General features: G+C 46.5%; 1 protein-coding gene and 1 pseudogene across 1 annotated transcript in view; one reads left to right on the top strand and one right to left on the bottom strand.

Annotated features, from left to right (window-relative positions):
• SLC18A1 (solute carrier family 18 member A1) overlaps nucleotides 1–13917 on the top strand; it is a 40324-nt gene extending 26407 nt beyond the window's left edge. Inside the window, 6 exon segments of the mRNA XM_065947371.1 lie at nucleotides 8118–8196; nucleotides 9126–9177; nucleotides 11710–11773; nucleotides 12052–12171; nucleotides 12393–12526; nucleotides 13807–13917. Of these exon segments, the coding sequence (XP_065803443.1) occupies nucleotides 8118–8196; nucleotides 9126–9177; nucleotides 11710–11773; nucleotides 12052–12171; nucleotides 12393–12526; nucleotides 13807–13917 (560 nt within the window).
• Nucleotides 13918–16502: 2585 nt separating this feature from the next.
• Nucleotides 16503–17245, bottom strand: LOC136176865 (ferritin heavy chain pseudogene; annotated as a pseudogene).
• Between the last annotated feature and the right edge of the window lie 291 nt (nucleotides 17246–17536).

Below are 17536 nucleotides of genomic sequence, written 5' to 3'. Positions count from 1 at the left end.
CATCTTGGCTCCTCCTCTTTTTGACCAATCTTACAGTTTCCTCCTTCCCACTCACTGTCCCCCAGATTACCTGTTTGCTATTTTTTTTTTTTTTTTTTTACCTCTCGAAAGGTGCTAATGGAGTACACTGTACTGTAAGGGGGGCCTCCAGCCTGCTCTGCTCCACAGACAGATGTCCTCTTGACTCATCTGAGGGAGGAGGCCCTGGATCTTTCCAGGAAGCCTAAGGAAAGGCAACAGAGAAGGTTATGTGCAAATCACTCAGTCACTGCCGGGAGGAGAGCTTATGTGGCCAGGGGGGGAACTGGTAAGGACCTGAAATAGCTTAATGTGCAATGACAAGCACGAAATCTAATTTTTTAGGGGACCATGCTAAGCAAGGCTTCCAGCTGCAGTCTTAGCGCCAAATTGGGTTTTTCCAAGCTGCAGCTACCTCTGACTATGATAGTTAATTGAGTTGGTACTCAATGCAAATAAACATCCCCTGCCCTAAGACTCTAGACTCTTGGGCTCTTGGGCAGACGGGCCACCAACCACAGCTCAGAATGGGCCCTCCCCAGCCCTTCTTCACTCCATAGGAATATTAAAAGCAAACTAGCTATCAGTCAGTAACTGGTGAACTGCTGACTTTGGGTTTAGTTGTAATCACCCTGACAGTTTCTGTTGGGCGCACTGTTTCTGCTCAGGGTACAGAGAAGCAGAGAGGCTTGTGAGACCCAGTGAAGTTGCACAGGCTTGATGTCAGACAGGGCCTTGTGCAGGCCAGGCTGCAGTAGAAAGCCCACAGGAGAGTGAGTGGGAGGCTGAGGAGGTCTTGTCCTCCACCATCGCTGACAACTTTCTTCAGTGCCCTCTGAATCTGTAAGTCTAAACACAGAGGTTCTCACCTGGAGATTGTATTAAAGTTCAGAGTGCAGTTCCCTTCCAACGATTCAGGAGAAACAAGTTGCATTCCTGGTAAGCTTCCCAGTGATGCTGATATGGCCACACAGAAAAAGACTGCTCTCCACGCAGACCCCTCTCCAAGTTGCCGGGAGGAACAGTTTGTAGCCTGTGGCTGAACACTCTCCAAGTGGCCCGCTGTGTGCCCACTACTCACCCCATGGAGGGAAAAGCGCAGGCTTTGGAAGTACGCCCACCTGCGTTGAAATCCCGACTCGACCACTTACTGGGTGTGTCCTTGGATAAGTTACTTAATGTCTTCAAACTCCACTTTTTTTTTTTTTTCATTTGTACAAATAGAGGCACTTTTCTGGTTGTTTTCAGGGTTAAATAGACTTATGTATTCTAAGGGCTTCCCAGGTAGCGCTAGTGGTGAAGACTCTGCCTGCCATTGCAGGAGACACAAGAGATTCTTCGATCTCTGGTTCAGGAAGACCCCCTGGAGTAGGAAACAGCAACCCGCTCCAGTATTCTTGCCTTGAAAATCCCATAGACAGAGGAGCCTGGAAGGCTACAATTCATGGGGCTCCAAAGAGTCAGACACGACTTAGCACGCACACACATATTCTAAAGGGATACAGTATATACTCAGGAAATAAAACCCATTTCTATTTTCATCATTGTTTTCGTTGAAATCACTTTAGCAGTCACAGTTATATGTAATCCCCAACCCTTGAAGATATGCTGTGAAATATAATATGTCTGTAGACATAGAGTACGGAACACCTCATTTGCACAAATTGCTACTGAATTGCAAGTTGCATTCAGATCCTGAAGAACAAGCCACCTTGACTGAGGAAAATCTCATTCAGGAAATGCCACGTCACTTGAAACAATGTCAAGGAGACGGATCTAGCAGGCTGTGGTCTTCCTGCTGGTGCCCATTTCCAGATACGAGGTAAACAACTGAGTGGTGATTATTTAGTCGCTAAGTCATATCTGACTTTTTGTGACCACTGACTGTAACCCGCCAGGCTTCTCTGTCTGTGGGATTTCCCAGGCAAGAACACTAGAGTGCATTGCTACTTCCTTCTCCAGGGGATCTCTCTGATCCAGGGATCAAACCCAAATCTCCTGGATTGGCAGGCAGGTTCTTTACCACTGAGCTACCTGGGAAGCCTCAAACAATTGAGTGGCTATACCATTAACTTTTTTTTAAAGCAATGAAACAAATACATGGTTACATGGTTACAGTTTGAGACAGATTGCGCCTGTACAGATAGACTAGACAAATATATTAAGGTGTGTGTCACCTCCAGCCCATAGAAGAGGATATTAAAAGCAAACAAGACATCAGTCAGTAGCTGATGAATTATTGACTTTTGGTTTATTTGTAATTATCACGACAGTTTCTATTAGACAGCACTGTTTCCTCTCCATACAGAGAGACAGAGGGAAGCTAGTAAGATGGAAGGAAACTCATCCTGCTGATTCCACACAGCTGTTTATGCCAGAGCCATCTGTGCTGCCAAACTGCTGGTGTGGGTGGTGGAGGCACGTGCCGTCAGAGGGAGAAGGTCTGGTTTCAAGTCTTGAGCGTGCTACCCACTGGTTGTGGAGGTGCCAGTTAAGGATGATACTCAGGGGGACACTTACTCTGTGCCAGGAGCCTTGCCAAACAGTTGTTTTATGTTAATGGTCACTTATGCCTGATAACTAGCCTGTCTGGTAGGAATTATTATTCCCATATTTCAGAGATTTCTTAATCTGAACCAATTTCCCACTGCCCTCCCAAATCCTGAGCCCTGTGGAAGTCTCTGCCACAGGCAAGTGTCCATATGCCCTCAACCTCTTCTCTGAACACTTCTTTCATCTTCTTGCCCTAAGACCTGAATATTTTCTGAGAGCACCGTTTTCCCACACTCCCATTGATGGAAGTTCTGGGGCTTCCCTGGTGGTTTAGATGGTAAAGAATCCACCTGAAATGCTGGAAACCCAGGAAGATCCCCTGGGGAAGGGAGTGGCAAACCCACTCCAGTATTCTTGCTTGGAGAATCCCATGGACAGAGGAGACTGGTGGGTTACAGTCCATGGGGTCACAAATCATCAGACACAACTGAGTGACTAAGCGTGCGTGCGCGCGCGCGCGCGCACACACACACACACACACACACACACACACACACACACATTCCTTCAGACTTGACTTTCTTTTGCCACTTCTAAGTCATTTCTTCCTCATTTTCCTTCAACCCTGATTCCCAGGGACTTACCTGGTGGTCCAGTGGTTAAGACTTTGTGCTTCTAAAGCCGTGGGGCAGAGGTTAGATAGATCCTTGGTCAGGGAACCATGATCCCACTGGTTCATGCTGCCTGGTACAGCCTCGAAGAAAAAAAGACCCTGATTCCATTGAAGATCATGTCATCAGATTGTACCACCACACCACTCTTAATTGCAATTATCTACTGACCCCTGGGGTATCCCTTCTCGTTCATTAAGTCCACCAACATCTGGTTCATATTCTTTTCACCTTTACTCCTGTCACCACTTTTGGTGACTTCAGTATCCAGGTGGATAACTCTACCATCTCGGCCTATTCCTTAATCTACTTTCTTGCAATGATCTTCTCCTCTCCACCATAACCAATCAAGTGTTTCTGTAATACGGACCTTGAAATCAACATGAATTTAAACACCTCTGAAATGTCAACTCCAGGTTATCACCTTCCATATTCTCTGATCAGGTCTTCTAATCAGTATCAGTTTAGTGGCTCAGTCATGTCTGACTTTTGCGACCCCATGACCTGCAGCACGCCAGGCCTCCCTATCCATCACCAACTCCTGGAGTTTACTCAAATTCATGTCTATTGAGTCAGTGATGCCATCCAACCATCTCATCCTCTGTTGTCTCCTTCTCCTCCCGCCTTCAATCTTTCCCAGTATCAGGGTCTTTTCAAATGAGTCAGCTGTTTGCATCAGGTGGCCAAAGTATTGGAGTTTCAGCTTCAACACCAGTCCTTCCAATGAATATTCAGGACTGATTTCCTTTAGAATGGATTGGTTGGATCTCCTTGCAGTCCAAGGGACTCTCAAGAATCTTCTCCAACACCACCAGGGTATTAGGTCTTCTAATACCCTTATATTAACACATTTTGGCTACACTGAGATGAGCAGTCCATTTGGTTCTTTCTCTGTTCACATCACTACTCATGTGTTCACTTCTTTCTTATTTATTTATTGACTGTGAGGCATGTGGGATCTTAGTTCTCCCCCATGAGCTAGGGATCAAACTCATATCCTTGGCATCAGAAACACAGAGTTTTAATCTCCAGACCACCAGAGAGGTCCCTGCACTTCTTTCTTTACTCAGTTTGGAGTTCATATGATGAATCCACGTCCATCATTAATGTCACTCCTTTGAAAGCATTGTTAATGCCTTTGCCCCATTCCTTTTCCCTCTGGGATTGTCACATGAGAAGCCTTAAGTCTCGTTAAGCCTGTCTGGTTGCCCACTCCTTGCCTGCACCTGAGCAGTGAAATGGGGCTATGCCACTGCTGCTGCTAAGTCGCTTCAGTCGTGTCCAACTCTGTGCGACCCCATAGACGGCAGCCCACCAGGCTCCCCCGTCCCTGGGATTCTCCAGGCAAGAATACTGGACTGGGTTGCCATTTCCTTTTCCAATGCATGAAGGTGAAAAGTGAAAGTGAAGTTGCTCAGTCGTGTCCGACTCCCAGCGACCCCATGGACTGCAGCCCACCAGGCTCCTCTGCCCGTGGGATTTTCCAGGCAAGAGTACTGGAGTGGGGTGCCATTGCCTTCTCCAGAAATGGAGCTATAGGAAAACATACTTGGATATTGGTCTCACCTTATATCGATGGCCATAAATCTAAAATTAAAAAAAAAAAAAAGAGGAAAAAATGAAAAAAAATTTTAAAAGACAGGAAAAAGAAAAAAAAAGTACCAAAAAAAGAAAAAGGCCATAAATCTGAAGTGGACTTTCACACTATCACACTTAAATAATCTTTCTTTTAAGTCCCTAATTTCTTTCTTCCTACTTTCTGAAAGGACTGGCTTACACTATTCCATTCAGACCTCCTCCACAGTCTCATCCCTTTGCCTTCATCATTCTCAAATCCTAATCATTCATTGAGGAAATAGAAGCAACAAAAAGGGACCTTGCATGTTCTCATCACTAGATATACTTACTTCTCTGGACCTGTGTGCACATCTGGGGCCTTCTCTGTATGGTTGAAATGTTCCAAATCCTTCAGAGGCCAAACTTCTTTTTTATTTTCTTTCCTTTTCCTTTCCCTTTCCCTCTGGATTCCATTTCCTCTCATCTACTTAATTGGCTACATATCACCTTGCTATCACCTCCTCTTTTGTTAACTTTTAAAGGAAGGAGTCCCTGAAGGCTCAGACCATAGATATGTGTTCTTTTTCTGGACCTTCATGGGTCATCCCAGCCATTCCCCTGGCTTTAAGAATTGAATTGGTAGGCACTTCATTGGTGGTCCGGACTTCCCTGGTGGCTCAGACGGTCAAGCGTCTGTCTACAATGCAGGAGACCTAGGTTCAATCCCTGGGTTGGGAAGATTCCCTGGAGAAGGAAATGGTAGCCCACTCCAGTACTTTTGCCTAGAAAATCCCATGGACGGAGGAGCCTGGTGCAGGCTCCTGTCCATGGGGTTGCAAAGAGTCAGACATGACTGAACGACATCACTTTCCTTGGTGGTCCAGTGGCTGAGGCTCCACACTGCTAATGCAGGTGGCCCAGGTTTGATCCCTGGTCAGGTGACTTCCCAGGTGGTGCTAGTGGTAAAGAATTTGCCTGCCAGTGCAGATGTACAGAGAAGGCAATGACACCCCACTCCAGCACTCTTGCCTGGAAAATCCCATGGGCAGAGGAGCCTGGTGGGCTGCAGCCCATGGGGTCGTGAAGAGTCAGATACGACCGAGCAACTTCACTTTCACTTTTCACTTTCATGCATTGGAGAAGGAAATGGCAACCCAGTTCAGTGTCCTTGCCTGGAGAATCCCAGGGACGGGGGAGCCTGGTGGGCTGCTGTGTATGGGATCTCACAGAATCGGACAGGACTGAAGAGACTTAGCAGCAGCAGCAGCAGTAGCAGCAGGAGATACAAGATATTAGATTCCTGGGTTGGATAGATCCCCTGTAGAAGGAAATAGCAACCCACTCCAGTATTCTTGCCTGGAAAATTCCATGGATAGAGGACCCTGAAGGGCTACAGTCCATGGGGTTGCAAAGAATCTGACCCAACTGAGTACACACACACAAATACAGGGAACTAGATCCTACAAGCTGCAACTAAAAACAGTGCATACTGCAGCGAAGATTTCCTATGACAAAGCTAAGACTTGACACAGACAAATAAATAAATAAATGTTAAAAAAAATTTAAAAAAAGAAAACTAATTCATAAACCAATTAGTTAAATCCTTTTATTTTTCATTAGAATCTCTCTTCAGAACTCTAGACTTGTCCATTCAATAAGCCTTCCTATTTGCATTAGGTGTTTTTGTTTGTTTTTCTTGCTAAAATAACCTTCTGTTTTGGTTATTCAGTTCCTAGTTTAAATACTACCTCCTCAAAGGAGTCTTCCCTAACCCCCTGAATCTAAGTTAGCCCTTATTCCTGGTCACTCTTCCATATCACCACATTAAACTTTTTTCACAGAACTTATCACTGTCAAAGTCATCTTTTTTTCATTTATTTACTTACTTGTTTATTGTCTATCTCTCTCCTTTGGAATGTAAGCTCCCTGGAGGCTAGGATTTTGTCTATTTTATTCACTCTTCTAATCCTATTTCCTGGAATACCTGCTACATAGTAAAAGCTCATTAAAAATGCTGAAAAAAATGAAAGAAAAAATAAGACTCAGAGAGGGTAAATTTCCCATGGTCACAGAGTGGTTAAGCTACAGTTTGAACCCAGCAGCAAAGCCCATGCTCCAGGGTACTTGACTCTATTCTCACAGAAAACAATGGGACAGGGCTCCAGTGTACAGTGTTCTTTTACATACACTTATTAATCTGATTTGCTTCTGCATGTAATCTGATGTGATAGAATCACAGCTTTGTGTTTACTGGATGCGGAAACCAAAGATCAGAAAGGCTTAGTAACTTATTCAGAGTCACCATCAGAGGGAATTCCCTGGCAGTCCAGTGGTGGACCAGGGCTCCATGCTTTCCCTGCAGAGGGCATGGGTTCAATCCCTGGTTGGGTAACTAAATTTCCACAAGCTGTGTGGTGTGGCCAAAAGTAAAAGGCACTGTCAGAGCAATAGAAGAGCAGGTAGAAATTTTACTTCCCAGGAAGTGTGTCTTTCTCTAAAGCTCATGCTCTTATGCTGATAATCACTGGTATTTTACACATGAGAATGGCTCAGCAGTCATTCATCAGGAAGTCTAAGAGGGGAGCTGGAGGGGGACGTGACATTAAATGTGTTTGTTCACTTGCTAAGTTGGTTTGACTCTTTGCAACCCCATGGACTGCAGCATGCCAGGCTTCACTATTTCCCAGAGTTTGCTCAAACTCACGTCCATTGAGTTGGTGGTGCCATCCAACCATCTCATCCTCTGTCATTCCCTTCTCCTCCTGCCCTCATTCTTTCCCAGCATCGGGGTTTTTTCCAATGAGTCAGTTCTTCACATCAGGTGGCCAAAGTACTGAAACTTCACCATCAGTCCTTCCAATGAATATTCAGGGGGTTGATTTCCTTTAGTATTGATTGGTTTGATCTCCCTACAGTCCAAGGAACTCTCAAGAGTCTTCTCCAGTACCACAGTTTGGTAGCATCAGTTCTTCAGTGCTCAGCCTTCTTTATGGTCCAGGTCTCACATCTGTCCATGACTACTGAAAAAACCATAGCTTTGACTATATGGACCTTAGTCAGCAAAGTGATGTCTCTGCTTTTTAATCCGCTGTCTAGGTTTGTCATAGCTTTTCTTCCAAGGAGCAAGTGTCTTTTAATTTCCTGACTGAAGTCACTGTCTGCAGTGATTTTGGAGCCCAAGAAAATCTAAACAAAGCCCTGCTCTAGAGGACAGCAGAGGCGTGGGAGCCCTATGTCATTTGCTCTGGGTTTGCACAGGGATGTCTAACCCACAAAACCATGGTTTGGGATCCTTGAAGGTAATGGGGAGACATCACTGTCCTGTAAGACACAAGGTGTTTCAGAGTAGCCTAAGTGAGGACCTGTGTCTTTCTGCAGGTCTAGCCTTCTTGCCCGCCAGTGTGTCCTACCTCATTGGTACCAGCCTCTTTGGCGTGCTGGCCAACAAGATGGGTCGGTATGTAGCCTGGGGATCTGGGAAAAGTCAGATGGGAGAGTCTTCTGAGGTGTTGCCTGCAGCTGGGATGATGGGGGATAGCTTGAGGTTGAAAATTTAGAACAAGTACCCACAAATGCTTGTTCTAAGGGTGGGAATGAGAGAAAGGATTGGTTCTGAGCTTGTTGCTATGGAAGACACAGTGAATATATGAGGGGCAACCTTTACTTTCCAGATGTTTGTTGTCCAGTTGAAGAGATAAAATAACTCCACAGAGAACAGGTATGGAGAAAACAGTACCCAGAGGCAGTTGGTTGTCAAACTGTTTTCATTGGAACCTCAGGGAGCTCTACAGAGGCCATCAAGTGGAAAAGGGTTGGGGACCAAGAGGTATAAGTCTGAATTTCATTCCTCCAACTACAGTGAGAGCAGCTTTAGTTTTACCTTTGGAGTGTGTTATAAAGATTTGAAAAGTAATTTTAAAAACCATCTCCATAGGAAATCAGAGAAGAAAGGAAGTTTGGTATGTTTTGTGGTTTTTGAGATGGGCCCTGAAGACCAGATAGAATATGTATTGATAAGAGGTATAGGCTGAGTTGAGCAACAGCAACATTAAGTCAGAACATTATTCCCAAGGGGAAAGGACCTTCTGAGTCAACTGATTCCTCTTCTAAGGGAAGGAAGACTGTGTCCCATTGCTCCTCATCTGCTTCTACTATGGGAAGAGGTGTGGAGCCAGGGAAGAGATGAGGGGTGAATAAGGGACTGGGGAAAGGCTCACCTGAGTATACACTGGTCCTGTAGAGATGTGTTTAACTTCTCACATCCCAACGGGTTCCTGAAATTAGGGGTAGCAGGACTGGCCGGTGAGCTGGTGATGCGGTAGCAAGTGGAAGGAATCTCCACCCTTAGCGCTGTTTGAAAACTGCTGTTTGTTTTCCCTTTTTTAGGTGGCTGTGTGCCCTCCTTGGGATGTTGGTAGTAGGTACCAGCTTGCTTTGTGTGAGTACAATAAGGTTTTTTGGGGAGGGTCAAAGTGTGGGGAGAGTGTCAGACACTTAAAGACAACTTCCCTTTGAAATGAGCAGAGGATTGACTTGGCAAGGACTGTCAGAAAAACTGTTTCTGTGTAGGTAGGAATTTACCCCTGGGGGAGATGCTACGCCATCCCACTGAAGGAGGTGGGGAAGGAGAGGGAGAGGGCAGTGGGGGCAGCTGAAGATGGAAATCTGAGGCTTTATGGATGGCCACGTGAAGCAGTGAGCTTCTCAGGTGGTGCAAGTGGTGAAGAACCTGCCTGCCAATGCAGGAGATGAGAGAGATGGGCATTCAATCCCTGGGTCAGGAAGATCTCCTGGAGGAGGAAGTGGCAACCCATTCCAGTATTCTTGCCTGTAGAATCTCATGGATGGAGGAGCCTGGTGGGCTACAGTCCACAGAGTCTCACAGAGTCAGATACGACCCAAGGGACTTAGCGTGCACGCACATGAAGCAATACATGTTGGCATCTATTTTGGGGGTCTGTAGAATGGTGCACTTTATGCCTTCACTGACATACGTCACAGTGACAGGATCCCAGAAGCCACCAGAGGAACCATTATCTGTGCTTCCATCTCTAGCACCATAGTGTTTGGTAGAGGAAGAAAGAAAGAAGGGCTTTTCCTTTTTCAGGAGTCCCCTCCAAGTTCTCTAAACCTACATTTTCTCCTGTCCAGCATGGAGATCAGAAGCACCCTTGCCTCCTAAGCTTGAGGGGAAATGAGATGGCAGCAAAGCCCTGAATACAGTGCTCAAGAAAGGCAGGAAATCCTGATCGGGGGCTGGGTCCAATCCCAGTTTGGCCATTTGCTGCTCGTGTGACTCTGAGTTCATCACATCACCTCCCTTGGCTCAGCATCCACATCTGTGTAGAGAGGATTCTGATGCCATCTCAAAGGATTATCCAGACCAAATTGCAGTGGCGTCTGGCTCATAGGGATCCCACTGTGAATCTTAACCTGTACTGGTAATAAAATAGAAACATCCCCCATGGGCTTCCCTGGTGGCTCAATGATAAAGAATCCTCCTGCCAATGCAGGAGACGTGGGTTCGATCTCTGGTCTGAGAAGAGCCCATATGCTGTGGAGCAGCTAAGCCCGTGTGCCTCAACTATGGAAGCCTGTGTGCTTAGAGCCTGTGCTCCACAACAAGAGAAGCCACTGCAGTGAGCAGCCCACACACGGCAATGAAGAATAGCCACTGCTCAGTTAACTACAGAAAAAAAAAGCCCACATGGCAACAAAGACCTAGCACATCAATAAATAAGTAAAATTTAAAATGAAACAATTAAAAAATTAAAAAATTCATTCATAAGGCCCTGTTTTTAGCTAGTGACATCTAAATGGTATGTAAAACCTCTCAGGGGTGAGTATGCTAGTGTAGGAAATACACATGGGAGACAAATGCCCAGGGAGGGAGGTAAGGACCCAGCAAAAGAGGAAAACAAGGCTTCTCTTGGGGATCAGGAGGGTAAGAGAGTGAATGTCACAAGCCGCTGAAGCAGCCACACAAACCACGCCACCTGCCCCTCTAGCTTGTGGGTAATTGGTTGTTGGCGACTCTTTGTCTTCTTGCTCCACTGGCTTCAAGTCAGGGTTTTACTAAAACCTCTGCATGTGTCTCAACTTCTGCCTCGCAAATAGATTCATCTGTACCATTTTTCTAGATTCCACATATATGAGTTAATAGACAGTATTTGTTTTTCTCTTTCTGACTTACTTCACTCTGTATGACAGACTCTAGGTCCAGAGACGCAGACACAGACAAGGATGGGGATGGGGGGAAGGGAAGATGCGATGAATTAGGAGATTGGAACTGACATATATACTCTACTGTGTATAAAATAGCTAGCTAGTGAGAAGCTCCTGTATAGCACAGGGAGCTCAGCCTGGTGCTCTATGATGATCTAGAGGTGTGGGATGGGGAGGAGGAAGGAGGGAGGAGCAAGAGAGAGAGGATGTATGTGTGCACACGGCTGATTCAGTTCATTGTGCAGAAGAAACTAACACAGCATTGTAAAGCAACTATACACCAATTACAAAAAAGATAAATAAAAAATAACAACAACAGCACCTGTGGATGATAGCAGATAGAAAAGAGAGGAAACTCCACTCTAGGCAGAATGAGGACAGAAGTGTGTGTCTGGGTGGAGGGGGCAGAGGAAGGGGAGGGAGAGTCCATGGGCCATTCATTGCTGTGGCTCCAGAGTCAAATCTGAGGTTCACACTTGATCTCACTGCTTATGTTCTGAAACTCTTGATGGGACATTGAACCCAAATGGCACCAGTTTAGATTTCATCTCTGTAAATGGAGGTAAAGATTCTTTTTCATCAGAGGTATAAGAATCCAAGGAGATAACACATGTGGCACATAGTACCTGGTTGATAAATGCGTTTCATAGGAAAACGCTTTGTTTATGTGCTGTCCAACCTGATCCTACCCACACCACCCCCCTCCCCCGGATTCCTGATAATTCCTCCTCCTTTCCTCTTGCAGGTTCCTCTGGCTCATGATATGTTTGGTCTCATTGGCCCTAATGCAGGGCTTGGCATTTCCATAGGTAAGAAGAACCCTTAATGGAGACTGGAAGCCCCTAAATGCTGGCTCAGGGTCAGATCAGAGGGAGTATATGGAAAGGCAGGGGGGATAGGAGAGCAGCCGGCAGGGGTGTTGAGACAGGCTCATGACTCCTGGTGGGAATGGGTGTCGGTGATGAGGGAGGACGGACAGCCGGCAGAGACAGTGGGGTAAAGTGGGGAGGGGAGGAGGGGCATGTTACAGACAGGGAGGGGGCTGTGGGCAGGACTGACGGCGGTGTCCTACCTGCTCTGACCACAGGCATGGTGGATTCCTCTATGACGCCCGTCAGGGGACCCTTGGTGAACCTGCGCCATGCCCCGGTCTATTGCAGTGTCTATGCCATTGCTGATGTGGCTTTTTGCATGGGCTTTGCAGTAGGTATGTTGGCAGAGAGACAGGAGAGCACCAGGACCTGGTAACTCAAATCTCCCTTTATGGACGGTTTACCTGCCGGAAGTGGAGCCAAGAGGCTGATCCTCCTAGGGTTCTGAGATATTTGGCCCTGGGGCATCCTCTGGGTCACCTTTGGCCCCTAGCATGGTGTCCTCCAAGCGATCAAGAATCAGTAGATGCTTGCAGATTTGCTTTATTCCTCACAGGTCTGTCCACCGGGGGTGCCATTGTGAGGCCCATTGGCTTCCCCTGGCTCATGGTCATCACTGGGGTCACTGACATCATCTACGCTCCTCTCTGCTACTACTTAAGGAGCCCCCCTGCCAAGGAGGAAAAGCTCGTAAGGGACTCTAACTACTGCTGAAAAAATAATTTGTTTCTTTCATGTCTCTCTCGTTCCTTTTCATCCTGTGCTTCTTTTTTTATATATTTGTTTTTATTTATTTATTTGGCTGTGCTAGGTCTTAGTTGTGGCATGTGGGACCTTAGTTGGGGCATATGGAATCTAGTTCCCTGACCAGGGATCAAACCCAGGCCCCCTGCTTTGGGAGCGCCGAGTCTTAACCACTGGACCACCTGGGAAATACCTATCTTGTGCTCCTATTTCCTCCCTCTTTGATAGGCTCTCTGCTCTGCCATGTTTTCTGATTCCCCTTTCATCTCTATCTTTCCTTTGTCCCCCTCCTTACTTTTTCCTTCTCTACACAACCACTTTCTCTCTTATGCTGGTCAGTTAGGAAGGGTCCTAAGTACAGAACGAAAATGGGAGGCTTGTAATGCGCTGGGGTCAAGGACCATCAAAGGCATCCTGTACTTGCAGTACTTACTAGCAAAGTGTGAATTACCAAATCATGCCCACAACATGGACAGAATTCCACTGGGCATATTCATGCATTCATTCATTCACTCACATCTGTCATTATCCTTATCAGGTCTTTTCCTAAAGTACCAACAGCCCAGGGGAGAGAACCACAACAGGTTATTTTAGTTAATAGATACTTTCTTCTTACTGTAGCAGGAGTACCTTGAGGGTCTGGGCGGGTTGGGGGCAGATGTGTGTGCTGCATGCTAAGTCACGGACATGCTCAGTCATGTCCGACTCTGCAACCCATGGACTTTAGCCTGCCAGGCTCCTCTATCCATGGGATTTTCCAGGCAAGAATACTGGAGTGTGTTGCCATCTTGTCCTCCAGGGGATCTTCCTGACCCAGGGATTGAACCCGTGTCTCTTACTTACATCTCCTGCATTGGCAGGCGGGTTCTTTATTACTAGTGCCACCTGGAAAGCCCAAGGGTGTAGATGTGGAGGCTGCTTAAAGGAACAGAAAGACAGGAAAGTCCGATGAGGGGTGATGCCCATTTCAGCCGGCTCCCGGCTATAGCCTGTGCTACTGCTATTAGGACTCAATGAAAAGCATATCAGATGGTTGTCTTGACCAGCATGGCTCCACCTTGGTGCTTTGGGTGGACTGTGCACATATATGAAGCAGAACAAGGGTCCTTTGCTGGTTCCTTGAGTCTTTTCTGAGCAACCCTAGACTTGGATGAGCTAGTTTGGGAGGGGGAAGGGGAAGCTGGTAAGAGATGGGCAATGATTTCTCTTCCTGCTTCTTGCTGCAGGCGGTTCTGAGCCAGGACTGCCCCATGGAGACAGGGATATATGCAGCCAAGAAACACACAAGGCCGTTTCCTCAGGCAGACAGCGATGGGGAGCCTGGCTGTGAGGAGTAGTTGCAGAAACTGGCCCCTGGACCTTGTCACATGAGGCTCAGACTTCAGTGACCGCTTTGTTCCTGGACCTAGATCACCACGGACTGTTCAGAGCTTCACTCTGTCTCCCCTGCTGTCTCCTTTCCTCCCTTCCCATGGGTGCTGTCCTCAGGTTCTCTCCTCACCTGTCACTCACACCTCTCCCTCTCAGTTTTGATGATGCCTCAGCTGGCCTACCTTTGGTGGGAGGATGGAGTGCTGTTTCTTCCTCGGCATCTGTAAGGCTGTGATGGGTTCTGCAAGGAGTGACTCATTTCATGGAGGCGGCAGTGAGAACTGTGTTCCCTGAAACCAGCGGGCTGGCTGACAAACCTCATTTCATCTGTTATCTGATTTTCTCTGGCAACTTCCCAGCAATCTATAAGAGTTTTGTTCTCTGTTCCTCAGCGTGGTCTTCCCTGAGTTTCCCTAGATGAGTTAGAGCGTCCTCAACCTTGTACTGCTGCTACGTGGCCAACTTGGGACATCCTTTGGCTGTTTTTTTCTAAGCTAAGTGTTTTTTCTGTGGCCAGACTTACAGCTGCTGAAATGAGTCTGTCTTCAGTGACAGGAGGGCTCCTATAGTCCTCATTACCAAGGGGAAACGGGAAAAAGTCTGCTTCTCTTGTGCTTGAGTTACTGATATTCTCATGACGTCCTCTGTGGGCTTTGTCTGCCTTACCTTAAATTTCCTTGATTCTGAGAAATAAATATAAGAGGAGAGAAAATGTGATTTCATGGGAAGAAGTAAAGCAGCTGTGCTGAAATGCCTTCCAGCTGTGGGTTTCCTAACACAAGGATTATAATGAGGCATTGTTCACATTTGCTAATGACTAAATTATTCCCTAATGCAGACAGGGAAAACTTTTATAGCATAGGAGAGTGTGGGGGGAAATATAGTAGGTCCTATAAATATTTTGACATTTGGCAAAATTTTTTTTGAAATAGTTGCTAAGACATAAGATTTCAGAGATGGGAGACACAGCAGTTACCTTCAAGTGGCTTTCCATCCCTTTAGGCAAACTGGATGTGTGTGCATGGTCAGTGGCTCAGTTGTGCTCAACTCTTTGCGACCCCATGGAATGAAGACCATTGGGCTCCACGGTCCTTGGGATTTCCTAAGCAAGAATACTGGAGCAGGTTGCCTTTTCTCCACCACAGGACCCTCCTGACCCAGGGATCAAACCCACATCTCTTGTGTCTGTCTCCTGCATTGGCAGGCAGATTCTTGGCCACTAGTGCCACTTGGGAAGCTCCAAAGTGGATATACACCAAATAAAAATGATCAGTGCTGCAAGTTTGTATATACCCTATATTCCAGAATATACATCCAGGCATGCTCATGGTCTGGGTGGGAAATAAAGGTGGAGATAGTGGCAGAGGCAGGAATGGAAAGACCCACAGGCACAGACTTGGGGTTCCTGGATGTTAGATTGGGGGTGATCAGACTTTACTCTGGAATGGTGCCTGGCTCTGATGATGGAACTCCTCTGCAAGAGTTTGGTGGGTTTATTGCAAGCCCTGAATCATCAGAACACATTCCAGCCAAATGAATTTGTATCAAATGAATTCCAACCAATGAATTCGTACCACTTGGACAATGGCTGTGTGATTTATGGATGTGTTTTTAGGGGATTGGCATTAACTAGACTTACCTGATTTGCAAAACTCGACTTACGTCATCCTACTTGTATCACCATTTAGTCAGGATGACATTATCTCAGATTTTGAAGGCGCTCAAAGATAAGATCAGGAAATAATTTGTCAAAATATGGAAACTGAGACTGCAAATTTAGACTGAGTGTGTGGCCACTGTGACTCTTACACAAGGTGGGAGTGGAATAGGGTAGGTGTGGAGGCATCAGGGGCACTGACAATGGCGTGCGCGTGCATGTATGCTAAGTCGCTCAGTCGTGTCCGACTCTGTGACCTCATGGACTGTAGCCCACCAGGCTCCTCTGTCCATGGGATTCTCCAGGCAAGAGTACAGAAGTGGGTTGCCATGCCCTCCTCCAGGGGCTCTTCTGGACCCAGGGGTCAAACCCAGGTCTCCTGCATGGCAAGCAGATTCTTTATCATCTGAGCCACCAGGGAAGCATGACAACAATGCACTGCTGATTCTCATATCCACTAGGAGGAAAATTTATAATAAAGGACAGGCTTGTTACAGAAATTGTTCACACATTAAAGTAATAGGAAGAAAAAAAAGAAATAGGAAGAGTTTTTAAGGGAGTAATCCATCTTTAACTTGCCAGTTAACATTTAGCAGTTTAAAACATATTTAAGAAAAAACAATGGATGTAATATAGTCAGGCTTTCAAAATAATGTTGATAAGGGTCAACACCAAATACTACAAAGTGAGTCCAGACACATTTTTAAACATTTTTTTTAATTTTTATTTTTTTGGGGTACCAAATTACTTTATTTGAAGGAATGGTACTAAAGAAAGAACTTAAGTAGATGTTTTGTTACAACTTATGGAAAAGGCGAAGGTAACCCAAATATGCATGCACTGCCTTGGTGACCAGAGGAGTCACCCCGTGGCTGTGGGAAGCCAGCCCGAGGCTCAGCTCTCACTGTGTCCCACCGTGTGCTTGTCAAAGGGGTACTCTGCCCTGCCAGATGCAGGGGCCCCATCGTGCGCAGGTTGGTTACGTGGCCACCCAATTCTTTGATGGCTTCCACCTGCTCATTCAGGTAATGAGTCTCCATGGAATCACACAGTTGGGGATCATTTTTTTCAGCGGCCAGTTTGTGCAGTTCCAGTAGTGATTGATTCACACTTCTTTCCAAGCACAGCGCACATTCCATTGCATTCAGCCCATTCTCCCAGTCATCACGGTCTGGTTTCTTGATACCCTGAAGGAAGATTCGGCCGCCTCGCTGGTTCTGCAGCTTCATTGGTCTCTCAGCATGTTCCCTCTCTCATGAGATGGGTGAAGAAAGTACTTGGCAAAGTTCTTCTAAGCCACATTATTGCCGTCAAAATAGTAGGACATGGACGGACACATGGGAGGCGTAGAGCTCCAGGTGGATCCGGCAGTTGATGGCGGCCTCCGAGGTCTGTTGGCAGTTCTGGCGCAGCTGCGAGGGGGATGCGGCCGGCAAGGCGGGCGGATGAGAAGGGGCGACGGCTGCGCTGCGCTGGAGCGGCGGCCGGGACCCCGGGCCGGTCGGAGGGTGTTGGCAAGTGGTGACAGGGCTGGCTCTGTGTAGCCTGCCGGGGCTGGGGGGGACGAGCAGCCGGGTTCCCTTCATGCACTGTTGATGCAGGAAACCGCGGCGACTCTCCGCGAAGACTGTCCACATTATTTTTTAAATTATAGGTCAGAAATAGGAAAAAATATAGCCTATATATGGAAGATTATTAGAAGAAAGAGAATCCCATAAAAATAGAGAAATAGTCTTTATTAGTGCTTTTACAAATGATATTAGGAAAAGAATTCATGGTAAACGTTCACATTCACAGGTGACACTAAATTCTTCTAAAAATGAAAACACCAACCCAGCAAAAGTGAGCAATAAGAAGTTTCTTTTTGTTTGGTTTTTAGTTTGGGGTGGTGGTTTTGTGTGTCTGTCTGTGTGTAAGTAGCATAAAGT

The sequence above is a fragment of the Muntiacus reevesi genome, chromosome 10, assembly GCF_963930625.1.
Source record: "Muntiacus reevesi chromosome 10, mMunRee1.1, whole genome shotgun sequence".
In the NCBI taxonomy this organism is placed as follows: domain Eukaryota; kingdom Metazoa; phylum Chordata; class Mammalia; order Artiodactyla; family Cervidae; genus Muntiacus; species Muntiacus reevesi.
Note: the sequence above shows the minus strand (reverse complement) of the source record. Positions and strands in the feature narration are given on the sequence as shown.